The sequence below is a fragment of the Nanorana parkeri genome, unplaced genomic scaffold (genome assembly GCF_000935625.1).
Source record: "Nanorana parkeri isolate BGI_ZX_2015 unplaced genomic scaffold, ASM93562v1 scaffold1643, whole genome shotgun sequence".
Taxonomy (NCBI): Eukaryota; Metazoa; Chordata; class Amphibia; order Anura; family Dicroglossidae; genus Nanorana; species Nanorana parkeri.
The window spans coordinates 96,021-120,286 of NW_017307911.1; the positions used below are offsets into that span (position 1 = coordinate 96,021).

The following is a 24,266-nucleotide window of genomic DNA, read 5'->3' on the forward strand; positions in this document are numbered from 1 at the left end:
ATAACTTGTGTAAAACTGTGATATGTATTTGATCTTTTTTTGTATTTTCCTGTTTATGTCATATGTTGTTGTTTCATGTTCTGCTATGTTGGTGAAAAATATCAAGTCTTGTGTCATATAACAGCAGAAATTATTTTAAAATGGGACCAATTTATTATGAATTTGGTGACAAAAAGGTCAGAATAAACTACATTTTATATTAAATGTGTAACCACTGGAAAAAATATAATTTTAAAGTGTTTCTTTCTTTAATATTTGTATTCCATAGTTTTTTTTAAATTATTGCTTGAGTGGTGTTTGACACCTTTATAAATTGTTTGGAATTGTTTAAAAATGTGTTTTGCCTAATAACATGGCATAACACAAAGCAGTGGGAATAGAACAGCTATTGACAGAACACAATCCTAACCCTATAGCTCTCTCATAGTGTAACCGAGGTTTGGCAGGTAACAATTAGTTCAACACTCACAATATAATAAATTATTATTTTGTTAAAGATTTTAGCCAATTAACCAAATTAATCTTGCAAACAACTCAAGCCATCAGTCCAATCACAATACAGTGGTTAATACGTCTTTGCAGCAGAGAATTACACTTATCAGTCTCTTTCATTTGCCCTTATGTTTTAGAGGCTTCCCTATGGGTGCGAGAGGTGAGGATATATGTTGTGCAGTCCGTCTAACAATGTCCCTTTACCTCTGAGGCGTCAGTTCCAGCACATTCCATCCACCAGATGTCTTGTTAGTCCAACAGACACAGCCAGTACTGCAACTGTCTACCTTTTCTCTGATGTCATCACTTCCTCTGCTGGAATTTTCTTCCCATGTGTTGCCTCCTCTCAGCTCAGCACCTGCAGAAGTTTCTTCTGGTATCTTCACATTGTCACTGTGTTACAGTCGCTCCTGATGTTAGTGTCTTTCCACACTCTCACTCTTTGTCCTGCCTGTACTCTCTGGCCTCTTCTCTCACAACACTTCACAGCTGCCCAACAACTCATTCTCTCTCTGGTCTAGAACAATCACCAACTGCTCCTCTTGTTAGCCCCCTATATACAGGTTTTACTCTCTTCCACAAAACTCCTTCTGTTGCCACAACTTTCCATCCCTACGCGGAGGCTAACCACACAACCAGATCTTCAATTCTAAATTACCCAAGCTGTAAACAATCAAACTGATCTATTTCTATTGAACCCCTTACAAAAGGCTTCTGCTAACACAGGATTTCCTGGTTTTGCCCAGCTGAAGTTATGTGAAAATACCTAGACTGATTTCAACACTAAACTGAACATGTGGTTCCCATGCAAGGGTAAGCAGCAGATTCAGGTTAATGCTGGCTCCAACAGTTGTTTACACTTTCCTTCACAAAAATAATGGCCTAGCAGCATTTATTGAACATTATACTGGTCAACAACAAACACCTTCCTTTTGGTGTCACAAAACATACTAATAAAGTGCTAAACTAAGAATACATTTATAAAACAAGACCAATTGTGTACTCAAATAAACCTGTCAAAACCATAAACGAACCCCTTGAAGATTGATGTTACACAGATCAAGCTTTGTAGCTTCTCATGCCAAGATTTTACCTAGTACTGAGGAGACATAAGAGAAGAGCACCAGCCTAATTTAGTAATTAACATATATATATATATTTTAAAAAAATATTACACTGACATAGCTAAAAGCATGTGGAGCTTATTGGATATGTACTGATCCCCATTCCTCTACTCACTCTTGTGACCAGTGGCAAGTGATAAAGTTGGGAAAAACACCAATATCTAGAAATGGAAACGTATGGAGTAGCAGTCCATTATGGAGTAACAGTCCAAACCGCAGTACATACTGAGCTTTAAATTGTACCTCCCACTTATGCATATGTGTCCTAGGGGCCAAATTTGTTTCGGGGAATTTTTTCTCATTATTAGTCTGCTGAAACGCTTTCTGCCCCTAGGACACATGCAAAAGTGGGACGCAATCCTGCAATATGCCATAACTGAGGTGCTACATTATCCTGTACTAAGTTGTTGGATATCATATTACTTAGGTTTCCACTGGGTTACCTTCTCATGTATCTCATTTTCATTCCATCTGAATTCATTGTTGTATTTTTTTTTTATTGCCTTCCTTTCCTTCTTTACTCTCAGCACTGAATGGACAGAGACACAAATGCTTTGGTAGGTAAAATAGTTGCTCATTATGTATTTCATCTGTAGTTAGCTGTTTGACTGCAGCTCAGATTTAACTATATACAAGCTGTCTTTTACAAACACATTTATAATACAGTGTAAAGTACAACTGAAGATCATAAACTCAAGGCATGCTGTAGTCTAGTCTTAATCCAGATAGGAGCTAGTTAAACACAGGAATCCGCAGTCAAGAGTCCAGTTTCAAGTCCAAATAATAGTTAATAAGCTGTGGTATAATTACAGGACCATACCTGGTTTGTCCAATCTGTGCCCATTCACATTCCTCATCAAAATACAAACCAGTTAGTGATTACATGCAAGCTAGTTAAATGGAAAATTAGTTTAGCTGGAGACTAATTCCACCTTCCATACCGCATTCCATGTTATACCCATATTCAGGGTGTAACATGGAACAATCAAACATTGTCTCCTTTACAGAGCATGTTGGGAATGAAGATGGGTGACAGGAGCAACATACACCGAGGGAGTTAGGTGACTGAGCTGTGAAAAATAATACAAGGTGAGACTTCTTTAAGGACCATAGCATGTACCTAAACATTCTGGACCTTATGTGGTTACACCAGGATCATGGCTACTTATGCATGGTATCATTTTTTAGAGCATGTGGAGAATTTTTGAGTACAAGTATTCTGGGCAGCTGTAGATCACTTGCCCCCCGCCATGGTTTCCACGCTCTTTTGCCCCTCTGGGGTCATGGCAAATGGAGTCAGCATGAATAATGGAAGCAGATCAGGGAACATCTATACTCTGACCTGCTCTGTGAAACACTGAAGTATGAAGAGCTGTGCTCTCAGCATTTCCTGCTTCAGAGCTGTCGAAAGCCTGGCTGAAATGCCAGGTAAACAGGTGATCAAGCACAAGCCTGTGCTTGATTGGCTGCAGTGCAGGGCAGGGGAGAAATTAGGAGTCTAATAAACCCCTGATGTCTCCATAAAGAGAATCTGTCATCTGCCAATGCTATGCTATCACATAGGGAGCAAAACAGTTAAGTGAAACAACGTTTTTTTTAAAAAGTAAAAAATAATTAAATACAAATGAAATAAGTGGATGTTGTGTATCTGGATTTTGCAAAAGCATTTGACAACGTACCACATAAATGCTTAATACACAAGCTTAAATTGATGGAAATAGATGAAATGGTGTGTACATGAATAGAGAACTGGCTTCAGGAACATGTCCAGGGAGTATTGATAAATGACTCTTTTCCACATTGGTCCAAGGTTGAGAGTGGGGTTCTGTGCTAGGCCCAATACTGTTTAACCTGTTTATTAATGATATTGGGGAAGGTGTTAATAACCATGTTTCTGTGTTTGCAGATAATACTAAAATTGGGAGGGTAATAGATATGAGCTTAGAAATTATAACATTACAGGAGGAGCTGGATAAGATAGGGGAGTGGGCAACTACATGGCAGATGAGGCTTAATGTCATGAAATGTAAAGTAATGCATTTTGGGGTTAAAAATAGGCAAGAGGAATACACCTTATTGGGTACTCCACATTTGGGGGTCATAATTGACCGCAAATTGAATAATAGCTTGTAATGCCAGGCAGCAGCAAACAAAGAGAGCGGAGTATTGTCTTGTATTAAAAAGGGAATGTACGTGACACGCCTGAATGAACTTACCAATACCAACGGAGTTATCCAATACCCTGATATACAATCTAAATTTAACTTCCCTTCCCGTGAACTATTTAGATACCTCCAAATTAAGCACTTCATCCAAACACAAATAACATTCTCCACAGCCTCCTCACGCATGACATCATATGAGAGAGTGTGTAGTCAAGACCCCCACACTCCAGGCTTAATTTCGCAATTATACTCCTCATTGCTGACTGGAACGGGTCCACCCCAACACTTATATATGGACCGTTGGCACACAGACCTCCAAACCACAATAGACGAAGACACATGGTCCCAAATATGGGAAAGCACGAAAGCATGCTCCAGAAATGCCTTGACTCTTGAGGCTAATTATAAAGTACTTCTTCGATGGTACATAGTGCCCACGCAGGCAGTACACTTTGTGCCGGAAAGTGACGGACTTTGTACCAGGGGTGTGGTGACAGTGGTACATATTTTCATATGTGGTGGTCGTGCCCAGTTGTAGCCGCCTTTTGGAGGAAGGTCTTCCAGATTATACTTTGTATGTAAAAATGTTCCACGGCCAATAAAGAAGACGGACGATCGGGGACAGCTAACTCTGTCACGATGCTCCATACGCTTGTATGTTACCATTGTATATGTATGTAACTCTATATGCACCAATGTTATATTTTTCTTTTGTGAAAAAAAAAACTTAAAAACCAATAAAAGACTTTGAAAAGTAAAAAAAAAAAAGGGAATGTACTGTTGCAATAAAGGAATGTACAAAGCAATAATTTTGACACTTTATAGATCGCTGGTTCAGCCTCATCCTGAATATGCGGTTCAGTTTGGTCACCAGTCTACAGAAAGGATGTCCCTGAGCTGTAGAAGGTCCAAAGAAGAGCAAGCAAGCTAATTAAGGGGGCTAAAGGATCAAGACTACGAGACAAGGTTGCTAAATTCAAACTTGTTCATGCAGGAAATGAGGAGATTAAGAGGGGATATGATTTTGTTGTACAAAATGTTCAGTGGTGATGGCAACATCGGCACTAAAATTTTACTGTAAACTCTGTGACAAGGACTAGAGGCCACCACCTAAAACTGGTGGAGAAAAGATTTATCCACAAAGGGTGTAGGTGCTTATTTTCAGTTAGAGCTGTTACATTTTGGAACTCTCAGCCACAAGCAGTGGTATCTGCAAAGAATATTGATTCATTAAAAAATCAATTAGATACTGTCCTAAGAGACCGTAACGTACAGGTGTGCAGGTACACGTAAATACTTGACCACACAGGGATGTGTATACAAACACACACACACAAAGGTTGAACTTGATGGACCTGTTTCTTTTTTCTACCTCAAATACTATGTACAAAAATTCATTGTAACACTGTCACCCACCCACACACACACACACACACACACACATGCAAATATAAACACGTACGTAGGGCATGCACATGTATGTAAACAGTGATTGTGCCACCCATGTTAGATATCGCCCTTTATGTTAGAGTGGAAAAACAAAAATGTTTCTTATTCATATATCACTCAACTCAAATAATTTCTGAATTGGTGCTGACACTGTCCTTCCTTCTGGAGGGTGGCAATTTTTGTTCCCCATGGTCCCTATGTATGTTGTAGAGTACCCACTGCTCCAAGCTCGATTAGTTTACTAATTCGTTCTGAGATTGTAGTCCATCACAGGAGCGAGCTTGGAGAGGTGGCTACTCTACAACACACACAGGGAGAACAAAAGTAGCCACCCTCCAGAAGGAAGGACAGTGTCAGCATGAATTCAGAGATGATTTGAGGATCTACAGCCGAGTGATACACAAATAAGATACATTTTGTTGATAGTTAATGTACTTGAATGTATTTTTAAGATTTAAGGGCCTATTCACACCATCAGGAGTGCGTTCGGCCTCTGAAACGCACTGGAACACAACCTGGCCGGCTCACTTTGTTGTGGGGCAGAAAGGGGCGTTGAACTGCATTGAACTCAATGGCACCACAGCCATGCCCCCCACCCGCGGTGCGACCAACAAAATGAGCCAGCTGGGTGAACAAAGTGAGCCAGCTGGATTGCGTTCCAGAGACCGAACACACTGGAACACACTCTTGATGGTGTGACAGGGCCCTAACTCCTGATTTTAATTTCACTTTAAGGCTTAGCATGGAATCTATTTACATGAGATGACTATGAATGGGTATTATATTGTGTTTATGTGCGCTGAAACTCATTTTAGTGTATCTTCTCCTAAAAATATCAATTTGACAAACATTTGCTCAAACTTTGTCTGACACAAAGAAATTGCAGCTATCATTTTTATTCTACAGGGCCTCTGCTTTCAGAAGACATATAATTGTTTGGGGATTTCCAGTAATTTTCTATCCAAAAATTTTGATTGTAAAGAAGTAAAAGACGTAACCGTTGCAGCAGGACTACCCCCGCACACTGCAAGGGTTAAGTGCTCATTTTCATCTAGGGTCTACAATAACAAAGACAGAGTGGAAGGGGAGAAGAGGCTGTGGGGACTGGTCTAGCAGCCATGTGGGACAGAGGTTTGGGTGAGTATTTATTTGTTTGTTTAGACCCTAGACCAAAATGAGCACTTAACCCTGTTAGTGCAGGGGTAGCCCCACTGTCTGGGTTAAGGTTTCTTTTGCGCGGAGTTCTTCTTTAACGTGTATTTTGTGTCCAACGGAGTCTGTCCGCATGCACGCTGTCGGGCTATGTGCATTGACTTACACTAAGTTGCTCCTTATCTCCCGGTCGAAGATCTCTACTGCGCAACGCCCACCCCATAAATGTTGCTTGGCTTCTCGAGAATCTTCAGATCTGTGGACAGGAGCGAGCGGCGGGGACAGAGTTAAGTAAAACCCTTTTGGTAACTTTTTTTCTCTTTATGTTTTTGCATATATCTATTGCTAGCAAGCAATAGATATATGCAAAAAAGGGTTTAATTATACTTTAAGGCTTGTTTGGTATCTATTTATTCAACGTGACTCCATCTTTTATATTGTGCCCCCAAAAAAATGTATTATATTGTGTTTGTGCACACTAAAATTATTTTTGTCCTAAAAATATTGATTTGTTAAATATTTGAGAGAATATTGTCCAACATAAAAAACTGCAGATACCATTTTTTTTATTGTACAGAGTCTCTGCTTTCAGAAAATATAAATTGTTTGGGGGATTAATGTAATTTCTATCCATATATTTAGATTTTAAAATGTGTGTGAAAATGAACAAAAAAAATGGCTCTGGTCCCGAAGTGGTTAAAATGTCACTAATGTACTAAAGACAGCTAAGGTTTGCTGAGTGGTGTGAAGGGAGTGGAAAACTCAGAGTGCAAAGTGAAAGTATTCAGCACAGAACTTTGGTCAGCTGGTAATGGTGTGTGAACCAATAAAATCCCTGAAACTGTGAATCCAGGAAGCAAAGACTCAGCTGCAGAGCAAACACGCTATGGATGCATACGTATGTAAAGTTACTATTTGTTGTAGAAGAGTGCCAGATGGATAGAAGAGTTCACAGATTTTTCTGCTGTTCTCAGGATAGAAAAACAACAGTGTGCATCTACTTTAGCAAGCATTATAACACATAAACATTCACAGAGCTCTAATTCAGCATGCTTGGATTGTATGTGAATTGTTGTCAAAGTTATGAAACCTACATTTTTTATGACTATGGCCAGGTCACAAAGTTTAACACAAGAATAAGACCCCATTCACACTGAGCGATTTGTAGCACGATTTCCGCTCAAATATTGCACACTGTAGCACTATGTAGCTCGACCAATGCATTTCAATAGAGCTGTTCACATATGACAGCTCAATGTTGCCTGTAGCTTTGTAGCTCAAGCTTGTCGCTCGAACATGACCTATTTTTCCAGCTGATTTTGTGCGATTTGGCCCTAATAAGCTTTGATAGACTGCCAAAAGAAGCGCTTCGTAGTGCGACAAAATGTGCACTGTAGCTCAATGTCGCTCAGCTCAAATCAGCTGATGTAGCTCAGTGTGAATGGCTTCTGAGTATCTTGATTTTCAGAAATGTGACTGTCTTTGAAATGTGGCTAAAAGTATCTTTCTTGTGTTAAAAAAGAAAAAGGACCCTTGTGCTGTTGTGTTGGCTTTGTGAAGTGAACCTTTTGTGTTTTTTGTTTTTACAAAAACATGGTTACATGCACATAAACACTAATGATGTGCAGGGGCTTGGTGCAAGCCCAAGTTTGTCTGAGTTCACCCAAGCCCATGCAAAATTGTGATGGACACCCCCTAGCCAAATCATATCTGGCAGGGGGATTCCCTGCCCTTTGGGCCCATTCACACCACATCCAGATTTACCTCCAGACCAGACTGTTTCCGGACCCAAAATGCATCCCTATGCTATTTCTGGCCTCTGTTCCCACCAGCGCAGTCTGCTCCAGACCAGAAAAATACTGCTTGTCCAGTTTTGTCTGGTCTGGAATGCATCAACACTGTATGGAACGCACTGGAACGCACCTGTAAAACCATTTTAAGCTTAAAAAGAATTCCAATTGTGGCAAAATCTCTGTAGAAATGCAATGCACTATGTTCCAGATCTGGACCGGAGAATGGTGTGAACCCAGCCTGATATCTGACTGCAGTTCAGTTTTGCAACCAGTTGCAGGCAATTACATTTTTTATTTTTAAAATGGAGTATAGTAAGATTAGAACCTCTGCCAGTTTTTATTTTTTGTTTTCGATTACGGTCTGTGTCCCTGCTCTGGAGCTTTTTGCTTGTACCAGAGCAGTATGTTAGGCAATAGCAATGTCCGAGGGCTTGGAGCAAAACTGGCACTGACACTTTCCTCTCCTAGCCCAATCAGTTGTGACAGGGGAATTCCCACTTTGCTCACAACAGGAATGATCCTGACCCAACTGATTGGGCCAGGAGAGGGTGTGTCAATGACAGTTTTGCACAGACTTGGGCACATCACTATTAGGAAACCCCTCTCAGATGCCGACACAAATAGCAATAAAAATTACTTGCTTAGTAGAATGAGAAGGAGTGTGCCAGGGTGTGAAAAAGTGTCCCAAAAGTTTCAAGTAGAATTAGACCCTCATACTTATTTCTTTAGCAGTATCCAGATGCTTTGTTATCTCTCTCTCAGCAGGGAGGGCTTGCGATGATCGCAAGTACAATCTGTCTGTCCAAGATGGGCAGATTGTACGAAATTTTAATCATCTTACAACCATCGCACAACGAAAGTCGTGCGATGGTTGTAACGTGTATGGGCAGCTTTAGAGCAAGGGCCTGGGTGCTGCTCATGCGTGAGCCTGGCCAGGTGCATGCACATTAGAGTGGCTAAGCTAGGGCTCCAGGGAGACCGCAAATGGCAGGAAGAAGAGCCTCAATGTGGATGGGTCATTCTGCTTAAAAAAAGGATGCACAGAAAAACCCATCAGAAATATGAGAATTATGCTTAAACATAACAATTTTGTATTTGAAGGTTTAATAACCTTTAGGAGAAATGTTCACCAGTGTGGACCCAAACAATAAATACAATGTACATGACAGAGGTTCAAAGCCTGCATATCCGAAAATAAAAAACAAGGTTGCGCCTTAACACGAACATTGTTATAACACATGTTTTTCTTTATTTCAGCATTAATAATGTCATTAATAACACAGCACTGGTAAGTACTTTCATATTCCACAAGCGATTGTTAGTGTTCTAAACATACCAGCCTATTCTCACATCTAACTCACTTTTTCACCTTCTTTAGTCTGATCATTGTCCTATTCATTCAGCTTGAAGAAATCCTGCCACCACTATGTTCTTGTGACTCCTATGTTGACATACTTACTTTAGTTTAGGTAGGAGAGTGTCTTTACAGGTCTTCATGCATTCTTCTTCTTCGAAACTGATGTCCAACTGTTTCTGGGCAGCACCATCTTGTTTGTGACATCTTTAGGGCTGTACAGGCAGAGAGTAGTCACTCTTGTAAAGCTTCCCACTACTCCTACACAAGCTGGCTCACCATCATCAATGTAACCAAAGCAGTAGCTGTAAAGCAGATACTATAGTACTATAGAGGTGTTTGTGAAAGAGCTTAATGAGTTCCACACTTTTTTTCTTCCAATAGTTATGTACCTAGCTATCTAATATGTAAAGTAAAACTAAGCTTTTAACATCTTTTGAAGCCATTCTGGTACCTAATATGACTAGTGATGATGTGGTAGTATACGAACAGACCGCACTATCCAGAGAATTCCAATACTGTAGGATTTATTGAAATTCACAGCAAATCCAGTATAGCAGTGAATAAAAGTGTATAAAGCAACAAATACCAACACCGCACACCCCCAACCAGTTACAACTTCTCACATGTTTGGCCCGTAGGCTTAGTCATAGAGGTGAATTACCTCTATGACTAAGCCTACCTCTATGAATAAGTCTACGGGTGAAACATGTGAGAGGTTGTAGCTGGTTGGGGGTTTGCGGTGCTGGTATTTGCTGCTTTATACACTTTTTTATTTACTGTTACACTGGATTTGCTGTGAATTTCAATAAAGTCTGAAGTATTGGAATTCTCTGGATAGTGCAGTCTGTTCGTATACTACTATATTCCAAGGTGGAGACTCGTCTATTAGACCAGCACCTGGGGAGTCCTGATGGCAGCTAAGGAATTGGAGCGGTAAGATTTCCTTTGGCTCTACATTAGTGATGATGATGGTTTTGAGAGTCTGGGGGCTACATTGGGCAATCCATTAGTGGTCAGTAATTGCAAAAAGGTTAACAATCCCTGACTGAAAGTATATCTAATGCCACAATTTTTTATTTTGCATAGATAAGGGAATGGTTAAAACTAGGGATGCACCCATACAGTTTTTTCGGTATCGAGTACCGATATTTTTTTTTTCTGGTACTCTCCAATGCCGCCTGGCTTCTTGATTAGCCGGGAAGCCAGGCGGCATGTAAAGATTCACCACCCGGCTTTCTCTATTAGCAGGGAAGACTTCAGTATCGGTGCATCCTTCTTTAAAACCCTTATTAGGTGTTTTTTCTCCCCTGGGGAGTTGTTCTGTAGACAAAACAGGAAGTAAAAGGAAATCTCTCTAAAATGAGGGGGAAGTTGATATCTCTCACTTCTCGTCCCGTGAAATTGGTGATCAGAACACGGACCACACTAAAAATACATGACAGAGGTACTAACCCTTTTTACTATATCCAAAACTACAAAAAAAAAAGGTTTTGCTTTAAATACCTTTTTGACTGTACTCAAAACAGGCCATCGTGGACTTTCCCTCTTGATCTGACATTGCTGGCCATCGTCTGACACTCCAAACCTTGCATACTCTTTGCCTTTTGGGAATATTCCCCATCAGTGATGTCTCTTTCTTCCCCATACCCTTCTCTGCCAAAGTATCCTAGGGCTTTGGCCTCAATCTTGTTCTTGTCTCCTTTTATTATCACTCGTAGTAAACGCCTCTTTTTTCTTTTAGCCTCCAACACCACATGCAAGCAGTTGGTACCCAGGCCTTCCGGTCATACCCTGTAAATATATTTCCCATTGCCCCTTATTTTTGTTTGCATGCATCTCGTATATACCTAAATACCTACAGTAAATCTTACCTGAATAAGACAAAGCTAAACATTTTCCCTCTTAACTTTTCAAAAAACTCCCTGACAGCTCTAACTGCAAATAGGATCATCAATCTCCCTGCCTCAAAACTTCTCTGCTTCAACCCGTTCCTGCCACCATTGTAAGGCATATGGCAGAACAAATGTTCTCAGATTGCCAGTTCGGTATGACTTATGTTGGCTGCGTTCACCCTTCTGCTATAAGCTCATGGTCTCTTCAGCTAACCATAAGCTTATAGTAGAAGAGTCCCCCTGACTGCTGTCTGCAAATGCATAGCTGTCACCAGCAGCTAAGTCACTAATAACAGCTATATATTGTAAATCAAAGCCCCCTGTCCCAAGTGTTTGTATATAACTCCAGTGTTTGTTCATAAACTGAGGAGATGGTAATTATTTATGTCCCCAGTTATGAATGAACAACAAGCACTACACATCACTTCCTGTTCATTCATGACTGGGGACATAATAAATACTTACCATCTCCTCAGTTTGTGAATGAACAGGAAGCCTCTGTACTGAATGCTTCCTGTTCACTGATTGCTGGGGCTGCAGAGAAGGAGATTGAGGACTCTGTGCTCAATCGTTTCCTTTTTCAAAAGGGAAAAATTTTAGGGGTCTGGACTACAATCTCAATACAAATTAGTAAACTAAATGTGAGATTGTAGTCCATCACAGGCATGAGCTTGGAACGGTGACTACTTTACAACATATACAGGTGAAACTCAAATAATTAGAATATCGTGCAAAAGTTCATTTATTTCACTAATGCAACTTAAAAACAACACCAATTCAAATATTATTTGAGGATCTACAGCTGAGTTATACACAGATAAGATAAATTTATGTTAATGGCTAAGGTACTTGAATGCATTTTTAAGATTTAACTCGAGTTTAGTGCCACTTTAAGCATTGAGAACAATTAAGGTTCTCTAACATCTCTAAGTTCTGAAGCAAAAAGCAATCGGTTTTTCACTTTATAATTTGCCCACTCCCAGAGCTCACCTGACAATAAACGGCTAGATAATTCCATTAGTGTGCTCAATATTGGTTCAAAGAAAGTCGGCAATACATTCTTCAATCCAGATATGCCTTAATTTCATAATGTCAGCAGATACTAAGCTAACACAGGCAGTGTTTTTGTACTGGTATCAGTCAATACATAATCAAAGCTAAAATCTGAATTACAAATCAGTCATATTCACATCAAGTCAACACAAATGGCAACATGTGTTAAAGGCTTAGTTTACTTTTTGGACCATGTTTCATGTTTGGGGTCTAACAGGAAACATGGTCACATGGCAACCCTTCCCTACACACACTTGTATACATTGCAAGGTTTTTTTCCCGCAGGCACTTGTAGACTTTTGAATTTGGCACAGCTGTACATGGCTTTACCCACAAAGCCACTATATCCATACACAGATCTTTTGCTAGGATACCTGAATGGAAGAACTACACGTTCTATTAGCCACCACAGCAGGAGGACTTGTAGTTCTGACCAGTGCGGTGACATCAACCCACACGTAGTCCATTTATTCTTCCTCCTGTTCATATCTACTTAATGTCAATACCTCAGTAGGGACATGGATGCAGGCCCGGCGCTACCGCAAGGCAAGTCAGGCGGCTGCCTTACGGCGCTGCGGGGTGAGGGCGGAATAAACGGCATTTTGACAAGTACTTGTCAAAATGCCCCGATGTTTGCACTATGTTTTTGTTTTACATGCTGGTTTGAGTGTGCCATGATGCCTTTCTACTGTTTTACTGCCAGAGGATCCCAACACGCGCGGCACCTCAGGCAGTCACCGGCCAGCTAAATTAGGACCCCACTTGGAGCTCCTCCCACTGGACCAGCGCTGACTCGCCGCTGCTCTCCCGTACCGAAGGTAAGTGAAAAAAAAAAAAGAAACATAGCGCAAATATCGGGGCATTTTGACAAGTACTTGTCAAAATGCCCTGTTTTTACAGGGGGTGGGGGTGGGGGGGGGCGCAAAAATGCACCTTGCCTATGTAGGCAAGGATCCTAGCACCGGCTCTGCATGGATGGGAGGATAAAACAGCAGGAGCCAAAGCATTGCATCCATGATCCACTGATCACAGTTGCAATGCTTTAATGGCTCCAGTGCAAAAAATAATGTACATTTCTTGTAATTTCTTGTTATGAAGTGTGCATTTTATTTTTATTTCCAAACAATGGACATTACCATTATGGCATTACATAAAAAACTAAATAAATGTACACTAGATGGCAGCAAAATAAACCATTGTGTGAAATAATAGTTCTGGGTCTAGAGCCAAACAAAAGATATGTTTTCTTTTTCCTAACTGCAATGTTCACTGTTTCTGTTCCTCTCTGGGATTCTGGTATGATTCATAAACCGGACACAGGGTGAAAATAGGACATCACATACATTGTTTTTATTATAAATAGATATGACTAAGGACTTTTGTCCAAAATGTGTCAGTGGTTTGGTTTTTGTAGCTGTTTCAATGAGAACATATTTGGATTGTGCAAAGGCGTGTGGTCTAAATCTCCCTAAATCTTGAAAATGTCCCTAAATCTCGCCATCAATGCAACATCTCAAAAATATGCTTGTTAACTCAAGAACCACCAATCTCCTTGTTTGTCCTGAAAATCCTTGACATCCACTGGTGCCACTAACTAGATAAGTCTTGCAGCAGCATCCACATATCTGTCCCTTCTAATTAACTACTGTTCTTTCTTTCCAAATATTTTTACTTCACTTAGTCAACCTGCCAAAAATAAGGTTTACTATGTTTTGCCCTTAAGGCTCATTCACACGTGAAACGGCCGGCCCCTACAGATCCGTGCTGCATGCACGGCCGTGTCGGGCCACTCCCGGTTAGGACAGGTGCTGCGTGTGATTTGTACGCAGCAGCCTGTCACTCGCTATGGGAGTACGTGGTTGTACGCCGCCCTACGCTACCCCGATCTGTCCCTGCTCCTTCTAGGAGGAAAAGTGGTTTTGTGGACTAAAGGTCGGCTTTAAATCTATAAGTCTCGCACTTTGGTCTTACGCTCCTACACCTTGCCATTGGTTATTAGTATCTGGAGACTGCAGTGAGCATTGAATAACTCACTCCATGGGAGACCACCTATTGGCTCATGGCTTGTACTATTGCTAAACATTCCCTGCCCCATGGGGAAGATCAGATGTGCTTAGTTTATGGACTCTTATCATTTTGGGACCCTAACTACAGCAGTTCCCTGGCTCTCATACTGATCCGATGGCTTCAGTATATTCTAAAGATGGCTATACAATGATGGATTTAAAGCTAAACAAAAAATTGGCCGAAATTTGCTTAGTATATGGCCAGCTTTAGTCTCTCTGACGTGGAACAAATCTGCAGATTAGGAGTTCTGACCCTCCACTGACTACTCTTGTCAGGTCTCAAAGTATAGTATTATTTACACAAATATTTATTATATATACACTTTTTCACGATTGCTTGACACGGAGGCGACATCATCTGATCCCTACAGTTATCTAATTTCCTGAATGGCATTTAGCGCTGTACACTTCGTTATACCATAGTATTATTAGTATTGCAGTTTTATTTTCTAAGGCAGAAATCTGGGCAAAAACAAATCTTGGCCCTTGAAGTGGGAGTACCCCTACACTGCAAGTTTTACGTGCTCATTTTGTCTAGGGAGTTAAAATAACAAAGTTATACTCACCCAAACCACAATCCCGGCTGGCTCCTACACCACTTCCTGCAGCATGTTTCCTATTCTACTCCAGTGATGGAATGTCCCTTGGCATCCTTACATCCCTATACACTATATAGAATGTGATGACTCACAGGACTTTAGACCACTGAAGCGGAGGGTGAGCGCGGCTGAACGCAACAGTCTATGAGCAAGCCAGGATCAAGGTTTGGGTAAGTACAAGGGGAGACCAATAAGTTCTTATCCTCACCATGATCCAGATGTGCTAGGGATCTGAAATTTAGTCCACTGACTTCCTTCTCTACATATCCACCTCCTATGGTTACATACTCACATCTGTGGAACAGACCTTTCATACCATCTGTGTAGAAGTATGCAGATTTGGAGGAAAACCAGCTATCAACTTCAGTAATGATTGCCTCATCATTGTGGAAACGTCTTCTCCATAAATGTTTCTTCAGATTTGGAAACCGGAAGAAGTCTGAAGGTGCCAGGGTCAAGTGAGTAAGGTGGATGGGGCAGAGATTCATAGCCACAATCGCGAACCAAAGTGACAGTTTCTGCAGCTCGATGTGCAGCTAGCAGCAACACACGGCTCGATATTCAACTTTGTCTGGCATGACACCTACTCCATTTCTCTTGGCTCTAACTATAATTCACCACGACCAACAAAAACAATAATTGGCATGCATATTACTAAGATATCCACCTATAAACCTGCAAAATGTCAGATCCCTAGCACACCTAGATCATGGTAAAGGTAAGAACTTATTGGCCTCCCCTCCCCTACAACTTTTTTTTAATTATTTTAGCTCCCTAGTCAAAATGAGCACTTAACCCTTGCAGTGTGGGGGTAGCCCCACTGCAAGGGTTAAGATTTTATTTGCCCGGTGTTGTATTTCAAAAGGGACATGAGTTCTCCTTCTTCTTCTTTTTTTTTTTTTTTTTTTAGGTACATTCATTTTTACCAGTACCTATGTGTGGTGCCTGGTAGAAGGATGAACCTCCCTAGGTATTCAGTTATTTGTTCAGGAAATTTCCACTCATGGTACATTTATTCTAATTCAGTATATAATGAATATTTATGCCATGCATCCAAGAGACAAATGTATGTACTTCTGCAAAATAAAAAGGTTTTCTTTGCTGCCATTATTTGCTATAACCAGAGTTTTCACTGTTGCAGGATTTTCCTGTTAATCTTACAGTCATCCAGTTACATATTTATAACGGCAACACATTCTAAACCCAACTATGTGCTGATGTTGGCTGATGATCTTGGCATCGGTGACCTTGGCTGTTATGGGAATGACACAATAAGGTAAGACTTCCATTGTTGTAAAAGGCCTCCTTTCATTCCAATGCTGCTATGAGTTTTGAAAGCAAGAAAAACATTTTGGTCTGTATATAAATACAAACATTTACTAAAGTGTCAAAGATGACAAATATTGTTTACATACAAGATCCATATGTAATCATACTTGAATCTTGATGGGCTTTGTGTGTTTCTTTCAGATCTGTGCAGTAATACAGCCTGGAATTTAGCGTTGTGCAGGCGCTTCATGTAATAAAGACCGGTCACTGCTGTTCTCTCTCCTTCTGCAAAGTGATTGGTCTCCGCCCTTTCCTATAGTTCTCTGCAGGCAGCCTGTAGTGGGTGGAGCCTTCTGGCCCTCCCACAGCTCTGCTCTCTGCACAGATTTTGTGTAGTGCAGTGATGATTTCACTGCCATTTTACTAGGTAATAATTGGGTTTGCAAAGGCATTGGATGTTTAGTAGATTATAACCTTAGTGGCTATTAAGGAATTATTTAAATAAAAGTTTTCAATTCAGCTGCAACGTGTAATAACCAAACATATTCTAGTTGGCTTTATTCTCTTGCAGATTGCCAGATTGTGGTTGGTGTAGTCTTCTAGGACACTTTTTAGTGTCCTGCTTTGAAGCTGAATTCCAGGCAAACCACTAAATCCTCATTCATAATACATATATGGGAGCTGTTTTACTTCCCAAATTATTTTATATTTCTGTCCATTTATTCCTGACAGCCCAACCAGCCAATGAGGCCAACTGGACACTTCATCCTCAATGCAGATCAGCTGTTTTTGCTCAGCCACCTACACCATATTAACCAATGATGCTTGCCTATCAGCTTGGTGAGACCTGGCTTTTCTATACGGCAATTCAGTAACAAAACTAGGCCACCTCTTTATTCCCAGCCAGTGACATTGAGGGAGCAGCATCTAAAAAGGCCTCATTCACCTGGGAAATTGAACACATGCATTTATTTGAATCCAAAATTCATTTCTAAACACATATATATGTCAGGAAACTTGCCCTTAGCAATGATGTGCAGCCACTGCTGGAGCACATGCATGTACACATAAAGTGGTTGCAAAGAGGCTGCAGCAGATCACCTATACTGAGATGAAACAAAATCAACATCAAACTCCTGCTTGGGAAATTCTGTCTGCTTTCACTAAAAAGTATCTAGAACAATTGAAGCAATTACTCATCTACTTAACTTCTGAATAAGAGTTGACCTCCCAAAGTTATTCTTTATTATTTATAAAGAGTTTAAATTTAAAAAACACTGTATAGAATGTTGCATTCTTTTTCAGAACACCTAATATAGACAGGCTTGCCAAAGAGGGTGTCAAATTAACGCAACACATTGCAGCAGCACCAATATGTACACCGAGCAGAGCTGCTTTTTTGACGGGAAGATATGCCTTCAGATCTGGTAGGTAAAACATTTATACATATTCCATAGTTTTGATAACTCTTCACAAACCACTTAAAGTACCCTTCTGAACACAAATGGTAAAGTGTAAGTCTATTTGCTGAAGTATGTGCAGAATGGGGGAAAAATGCCTGATGGAGGAGGTAATAACTGTCCTTGTTTATGATCTTGGTGACTACATTCTGAATATGAACATTCTTGGGTTTCCCTGTGCAGAGAAAATGTTAAATAACATTTCGTCTAGCTCAAAGACTCTGCTGTCATTGATAGCCACAGGGCTTATACTAATGATCAGGAGTAGGGTTGCACAGATACCAAGTACAGTACTCGGTACGAATACATGTACCGATACTTTTTGAGCTTCAAGACTACACTAGAGAAAAATTTAAAAGTTAGGAGACTGCTGTCATTTGTAAGGAGCACATGGAGCTCCTGGGATCTGTACATCTCTGTTTTAATGTATGATTTTGTTTTTATAAATATAAATGGGATGCACAGATACCAGTTTTGCGAGTACTGGTACTTGAGTACTTACAAGTACGAGTATTGATACATTTTTGTTTGTCATGTGACAGTTTTTCTAAAACAATACAGACTAATGATTTCAGGACAGTGGTGGATCGCCACAACCAGGTCCCAGCTGCAACCGCTGCAACCCTGGTAGTTCTCATGAAAATGCCAAGTATCTGCACTGGTACTCAAAGTATCTGTGCATCCCTAATCAGCATAGTTCCTGATCAGGTGATCAATGTGGCAGCCAGCCATGGTGATCACATATAGATTGTAAATCTGTTTACTCGCAGTAGAAAAAAGGTTTGAATGTGGTTGGTGATGCGGGTAGCAGTAAGAAAGGATGTTACTTGGCACTAGCTTCACTCCTACTATTGATGCCATATAGACATAGGTGTGCCTGTTCTGTGGTGGATTACACCAAATATGGTAAATTCACAGAACATGTCACTGTATATCATTAGTGGTCCTTTCAATGCTTTTACTTGTTAACCACAAGTGCTGGTTAAAAGCTTGGTGGGTAATATTGGTGGCCAAAGTCCACTTTAAACCATGTAATTGATTTTGGGTGGACTTTTTTAAAACATTGTTCAGTGTTTATAGTAAGGTTTTCTTCTGGAGTTCTGCAATTTATTCTTTAAAATCATACGCCTTCTTTTGGACCATGTTTCATGTTTTGTAGACCTTAATGGAGTGCATGTGTGGTGATGTTACTGCTCTTTTAGTCTACTGACTATTTCCTCCTATCCCATAACTGAAGGTCCATAGCTCCATACAGGGTTGGGGAAAAAGTCTGCATTGCACCCATGATCCACTGATAGCAGTTGCAGTGCCTTGCAGGCTCCAATCCTAAAAATGAATAACCACACATTCTTTTTCATATAATGGGTGTGCATTTATTTATTTTTTAAAGGTGGCCGAGAGCCAAGAATGCTCAGCCTGGAGTTTCAGAAGAAAACTAATGTTTTGTATTTATTCACAATGTTGTGATTCTGCACATCTTTGTTTAGGTTACATTCTCTAATATGACATTAAATGATTACAACAATACATTTTCCTAGGCATGGATACAAATGGAGGAGGTCGTGCTCTAAAGTGGCTCGGTGTATCCGGTGGACTTCCTCCTAATGAGACCACATTCGCTAAAATATTACAGAAGCAAGGCTATTACACTGGCATTCTAGGTACAGTACCCAGGAGCCTTCTCATCCTTTTTGTTATCAAAATGTTATATGATGTCAACTAAAGTACTATAGATACCAGTGCTGTACAGAATCTTGCACTTTAAGTAAATATAAATGATCCCAGTGAAGGCAATACTCATTTGTTCAACTCATAAGCTGCACATTTTTTGTTGATGGATTCCATTCTAAGAAGTGGATGTATGAAGGAATACAGCCTACCAGCATTTAATATACATTAGCCTTTCACTTACTATGATTCCAGCTCCAGCCTAGACTGTGGAATATATATATATTAGTATCTATTCTGGAAGCTTCACATTATATCTGAAAGTTAATGAAATTCTCTCATTCTTGCAATTAACCATAGATGTAGGACTTCCGCAACTGTGATCTGTTTGTAACAACACTGAGGTTTCAGTCGACTACTGCCATGTTTCTGTGTTCAGACAAAAATTTCAGTTTGAGTGTTTTTAAATTATTGATGATGATAGTAATTTTAAAAAGGGTTTTGAAAAGTTTACCATTAAGGTGGGGCAACCCCCACACTGCAAGGTTTGAATGCTATGGCAGTGACCGATCACCTCTCTCCCCCTCTGCTCTGGTATGATATTGGATTTGATGACATCACGGGGTCCTTAGACTGCCTGAGCCCAGGGAAGAAAAAGCTACAGGGACCGGTCTAGCAGCCAGATGGGACCGAAGATGTGCATTTCTTTATTTCCGCAGGTGCAGGTGTAGCCTCACTGCAAGGGTTTACTTTTCAAAATCCTGGCATTCCGATTTAATATTTGGCATCTCCCCTCATTTTCTTCCCTACTGACACAGGTCTCCAGAACTACTAGTTAGGGTGAGTCTCCCAGGCAAAGGGACAGACAGAAATAAAACTTGAAAGTGGTTCTTAACTTTGACAACTTAATCCAAAAACAAAAAAAAAGTATTGGCTAGTGTTTAACTTTAATGCTGCATTTCATAATAATGAACCTGGGGTCAAAAATGGTGAATGCACCACTTAGAGAGGGACAAGTGTTTTGGACCTGATCACAAATTTGGACCGGATTAAAGGTTCCGTACTTATATCTGCCGCCTGGCCTGATTATATATAGAGTGTACACTCAGAGAAGAAACCACGCTGAGACACCGTTAGTTCAGAGTAAGATACTTCTTCTTTTATTCTTCCGCTTAACAGTCTTTTATAGGCAGCTGCACGTGTATGTTTTGTATGTTTTAATAGTAGCATTGCAAAAAGCGTTCTAGCTTATAATTGGTTAGATCCATTCATGCATAACTTCCTTCCAGGATGTTTGACTTTCGTCTTGGGTGTTGTCCTGAAGAGGAGGCGCCATCTTGGTTCCTATTTCTAGTGCGTACTTCGGATGGGAGGGGGTTGTTGCTTAAGCAACTATTTTGAGTAAGGAAAACGAGCAATAGCAAAATAACATATATATTACAAGTGATCTATTGAGATAGGCATTTTGTCATAATCATACTTAACCACTTCCATTTCAGTCCCCCCTAAAATGACTTTTTTTCCTGTCCCTTAACCTATCACCTGGCACACACCCCGGAACTCTTCTCTTAACATGCATAGGGGCCATCCGAGCGGCTAATCCACCTCTGGATGTCTAGTTCACAGTAGAACCCTGAATGTTGTAGAGGGATGGACAACAGTTACAGGGGACCAACTCTACTCTACTAATAAAAGTTGAAAAGAGAGAGGTTCCGGTAGAGCTTCCAGGTAATAAATATGGAAGCCTTTGGAGACGTTGAGGATGGTCATGTTGGTCATTACTTCTCTGTAGATCACAGCAATCTATGGAAACCCACACCGACACCAATTCTTGTATTTACATAGTTATGGTCTTTACTATTAATAATGGAAAATATTTTGCTCTGTGTTTTAGGAAAATGGCACCAAGGACTGAACTGTGAATCCCTTAATGATTACTGTCACCATCCTCTAAACCATGGATTCAACTATTTTTATGGAGTACCTCTTAGCCTGATAAATGAATGTGAGCCTGGACACCTGCTGGAAATAGATGTTCCATTTAGGGCCCAACTGATGTTTTTCACGCAGCTTATCGGCTATTCTGTGCTTACAGTAATGATTGCTAAATATACCAATCTGCTGGCAATCAGTGGGAAAGTGGTGTTCGGCTGTGTATTGTTTGGCATCTTGTTTTTTATGGCTTGGTACATAAAATATGGTTTCATCCAGTACTGGAGCTGCATACTCATGAAGGACCATGAAATCATGGAGCAACCGATAAATATACATAGAGCATCTGCTGGCATACTAAGGGAGGCAAAGCAGTTTATAGAAAGGTATGTGAAATACGTCCGTCATTATAGGGCATTGTTGGCCCATCCTTTAGCCTTGCACAAATAGTGTTATGTGAAATCTGAGAGTTTGTATGTACAGACAAAACTCTGCATTTCAGTGTGTTTGCTGTGTATCATGTTTGTTGAAATGTCAATTTACATTGGCTTAATGTCTACTTTGTGAAATGTGTTTTATTAAGCAACACATGCTTTGTACACATTATTGTGATCTAGAATGCTGAACCCCAAAAATGCTCCCAGACCTGTTTGGAACATTTAAACATCTAAAGTAGAACTCATGAACCCTTGCAGTGGGGCTTCCCCCGCACTGCAAGGGGTAGACGCTCGCTTTTCTCACCTGATCCTTGGTACTGCGGCAGTGACGGCTCGCCTCTGTCCCCCTACACTCCAGCTGTGGTATGTACCTCAGCATCTACACATCCAATAGACCTGTACTGGATGTGATGACATCATGGGACTTTAAGAGGCTGCAGGGACCAGGGTGAAGATTTATTTTATATTTTTACTCCCTAGACAAAATCAGTTAGTTCTTGCAGTGTAGCTGTTTAAAATCCCCAAGTTCCACTTTGTTTGTTTTGGTCTAGGGGCTCAATTATTATGTATGTATAATTTAGATTTTTTTTCTTTGTGTGAATCTGAACACAACCAATCAAATAGATTGGTTTTCTCAAATATGCTTGCAAAAGTGGAACTATTCTTTTGAGAGTATGCAAAAAATTGTTCAGAAGAGTGGAACCTTAATGAAGTAAACAAAAACAAAAAAAGTCAGCCTGAGATATGGTCTTTCCTTTCCAAATGCACTTTGGGGAAGAACACTAAGGGGTGTTTTTATAAAACATTTGCAGAGGTGTTTGAATCTTAGTCATATGTACGCAGAACAAACAGCATTATGATTACTAGATGGAGCTGAAAAGCACAGGAATTACTTCTCGGCTCCATCTAGTGGAGTTAATGCAGTGAAAAAATAAGGGGGTTATTCACTAAGAGCCGCTGAACCCAGTCGTAGCTTCGGCTGATCCTTCGACTGGAACCGAAGGGCTGCTGTACGGGTTGGAGCCGAAGTGATAGCCAAAGTGGGGAGAACGGCCAGCTTAAGGCCACCCATTCGCCCCACAAATTACAGCTGGGCGCAGCCAGCTGTGATCTCGCGTCTCTCTCTGCCCAGTTGTAATGACAGATCAGCGTCCCCAAATGACCCGGGGATGCTGATCTGTCATTAAACAATAACAACTGGGTGGAGATGGCCGTGATGTCATGGCCGGCTCTGCCCAGTTGGTCGGGACCTGCTAGAAGACTCTAGCACAGTGGTGGCGAACCTTGGCACTCCAGCTGTGCCAAAACTACAAATCCCAAGATGCATCTGCCTCTGGGAGTTATGTCTGTGGCTGTCAGAGCCTTGCAATGCCTCATGGGACTTGTAGTTCCAAAACAGCTGGAGTGCCAAGGTTCGCCATCACTGCTCTAGCAGGTTCCGGCCAATAGGAAACAGTTGGGTGGAGCCAGCCGTCACTGCTACCTCATAAATACACCCCTAAGTATGTCATCTAAATAGAGGTACTGTAGAACACAAATATGTACAACTTAGATTTAAGATTTGTAGAGAGTAGACAAGGAATGTTAACTGCGTCCCACAATACATCTTTAGAGCCACCAAATTATTAGACATGATGTTCTTTCAAAAAAAAATAATCTAATTTAGGGCACCAAAATAATTGAAATTCAGAGTCCCAAAATTTAGGATGCCAAAGCCACTACACTGAAAAGTTGGGCACCTTGGAGCTAAAAAATCAATTTCTTTTGCAGACATAAAGATGACCCTTTTCTGCTTGTCATTGGGTTTCTTCACGTTCACACACCTTTGGTTACAACCAAATCATTTACTGGCAGAAGCAAACATGGAATTTATGGGGATAATGTTGAGGAGATGGACTTTATGGTTGGTAAGTAACAAATATATTCAGTAGTGCGCCTTTCCAGTTTGAGTCTTGTCAGCATGTTATCTGCAAAGATATTCTACATCTCGAAGGAAGGTATAGAGGCACTCATGAGTCTTGCAGTGGAGATAAGTCAAAGCATCAGCATTTTATTGTCCCATCTACTTGTTAAATATTATTAATGATTTTGTTTTATGGGCGTTTGTATTTCAGGTGCGGTTATCGATGCTATTGATAATGCAGGTCTGAAAAACAGTACTTTGGTTTATTTTGCATCAGATCATGGAGGACACATAGAGGTCAAAGATGGTGTAATTCAAACCGGAGGATGGAATGGAATATACAGAGGTGTGTGTGTGTATATATGTATGTATATTTAAAGCTGAACTCCAGCTATAGAAATGTATAATGTATATATGTGTGTGTGTGTGTGTGTATGTGTGTATATATATATATA

At 40.5% G+C, this 24,266-nt stretch overlaps 1 protein-coding gene across 2 annotated transcripts in view; it reads left to right on the forward strand.

The window, feature by feature from the left end:
- Positions 1-9,430: 9,430 nt before the first annotated feature.
- The window catches only part of LOC108799148 (arylsulfatase D-like), a 27,744-nt gene continuing 12,908 nt past the window's right edge, over positions 9,431-24,266 (forward strand). For both annotated transcript variants that reach the window (XM_018570965.1, XM_018570966.1), the window contains exons 1-7: positions 9,431-9,463; positions 16,284-16,418; positions 17,717-17,838; positions 19,410-19,532; positions 21,434-21,857; positions 23,679-23,815; positions 24,023-24,157. In XM_018570965.1, coding sequence (XP_018426467.1) covers positions 9,441-9,463; positions 16,284-16,418; positions 17,717-17,838; positions 19,410-19,532; positions 21,434-21,857; positions 23,679-23,815; positions 24,023-24,157 — 1,099 coding nt within the window. In that variant the 5' untranslated portion in view covers positions 9,431-9,440. The remainder of the gene's footprint in view (positions 9,464-16,283; positions 16,419-17,716; positions 17,839-19,409; positions 19,533-21,433; positions 21,858-23,678; positions 23,816-24,022; positions 24,158-24,266) is intronic.